The following is a 1,887-nucleotide window of genomic DNA, read 5'->3' as shown; positions in this document are numbered from 1 at the left end:
TTACCACTATTAAGAAACCGATTTGTTATTTAATTAAAGAAATTAATTTCGAGATCGATTATTATAAAGCTCACTGGAAGGTTCCCTTCTGTAGCTACCATACGTAATGGTACGAGGCCTTCGTTATCAGGACATTCTACTAATTCTTTTCCTCCATTCTATTTAGGGCCATGATAGTTTCGAATTTTACAAACGGAAATGATATCCGTAATTAATTTTATAGTTTAATAAATTCAAGATCGGCATAGTAAGCTTACTTCTAAGACGGCCTGTATGGTGCTAATATCAGTTTGCTCAGCTATGTAATGAACGCAGTGCCGACCATCAGAGTCTGTAGCCGTAATATCGGCGCCTAATTCAAATAGTTTCTTAATAACTTGTGTACATCCTTTTTTAACAGCTAAATGTAACGGTGTATGGCCTCCAGTGTCACGATCTTCGATATCTGCTCCCTGGGTATTGAGATAAAATGGATGAGAATTAATAACGATCGTACAATAATATAGCACTACCTGAAGAAATACCATTTACGAAAGTACCTTTCGAATTATAAGTTCCGTTATAGAAATACTATTACTCAAAGCTGCATAGTGTAAGCAAGTTCTTCCAGCATCGTCTTTTGAATTAACTTTAGCACCTCTGCTGATAAGAAACTCGGCAAATTCGTAGTTACCATTTTTGGCCGCAATGTGCAGAGGTGTTAATAGTTCATACTTGTACAAAATAAGTAAATATGAAATAAATTTTATCACTACAATCAAAATTTGGCCTTATCAATCAATTGTATGCGATAATTAGCCATACGATACTATCTTATGAAGATGTATGTAGTATAAAATAATATTAAAATTTTTGACTAGTGTAAAGGAATAATTACGTAAAATTATAATTTAATTTACGGTTTGAGCTTCGATTTCCGCACCGTACTTCAAGCATATTTCTGCTGCCTAATCGATTAAATGTACAGTATGTCGATTAATAATAATGCAGTACTTTTTGTCGCGACTGCTAGACTAGCATCGCTAGATAATATTGTTCTTAAGGATTAATATCCTTAACTATGCATAGTTGTTACCGTTATCTTGTATTGCTGTACCGGTAAATGATAAATTAATGTTGTACGGACAGACAGTACGGTACAAGTATGTTTATTAGTCAGTTGTGTTATACTGAAAAATGATATCTCAAGAATGTTATCGCAATGTTAGAGAAGTTATGCATATTCATGCCAATGTTAGAGTATATAAATGAGGCGCTTTTACTATCTTGGGGAGTGGGTTCGAGTGTGAGTTAGTAAGTTGGTTAGTTGTAGTTAATAAAGGTCGATTTCAACCACCGATAGAAAAGAAAGGAAATTTATTTGTTGTTGTTGGCTCAGCAGAAATTCCGCACGCTTCCGTAATTTCGTAAAGATCAAACTGAGTCACAGCACTTTTAGTTAGATTAAATTTATATTGCAGTAGTATATTCAAATTGCATTAAAAATCAATAAACAAGAGTATACTATATACTTACTATAATGGAACCGACATCGGCTGCTATATGAAGAGCCGTACCTCCCTCGTTATTAGATATTATTATATAATCGTTAAGTCCTTTAACTTTGGCTACAAATAAATAGTTTGAAAAGTTATTTGAATCGTATATCATTCATAGCGGAAATTTAGTAGAATATTTCTCATAACACGTATGAATAAATTCCATGTACCGCATTGCAGGAGATCCTCCAGAACAGCTGTATCTTTATGTTCAGCAGCAAAATGAGAGGGTAATCGACCGTTAACGTTCTTTTTTACTATACTAGCCCCAAACTTTAGCTAAATAATGAATAGGATGTAAAAAGTATCGAGAAATTTAGAAATAGTTACCAATTTTAAGATAGCACTG

The 1,887-nt window shown here is 33.5% G+C and overlaps 1 protein-coding gene across 1 annotated transcript; it reads right to left on the bottom strand.

Annotated features, from left to right (window-relative positions):
* Positions 1-233: 233 nt before the first annotated feature.
* Positions 234-701, bottom strand: TRIADDRAFT_25329 (uncharacterized protein; the record flags this gene model as incomplete). The annotated part of the gene is made up of 2 exons (XM_002112572.1): positions 234-452; positions 540-701. Coding segments are annotated over 2 exons (381 nt in total), but the record flags the coding sequence as incomplete, so codon positions are not given.
* Between the last annotated feature and the right edge of the window lie 1,186 nt (positions 702-1,887).

This window comes from Trichoplax adhaerens, genomic scaffold (genome assembly GCF_000150275.1).
Source record: "Trichoplax adhaerens TRIADscaffold_5 genomic scaffold, whole genome shotgun sequence".
Lineage (NCBI taxonomy): Eukaryota > Metazoa > Placozoa > Uniplacotomia > Trichoplacea > Trichoplacidae > Trichoplax > Trichoplax adhaerens.
Note: the sequence above shows the minus strand (reverse complement) of the source record. Positions and strands in the feature narration are given on the sequence as shown.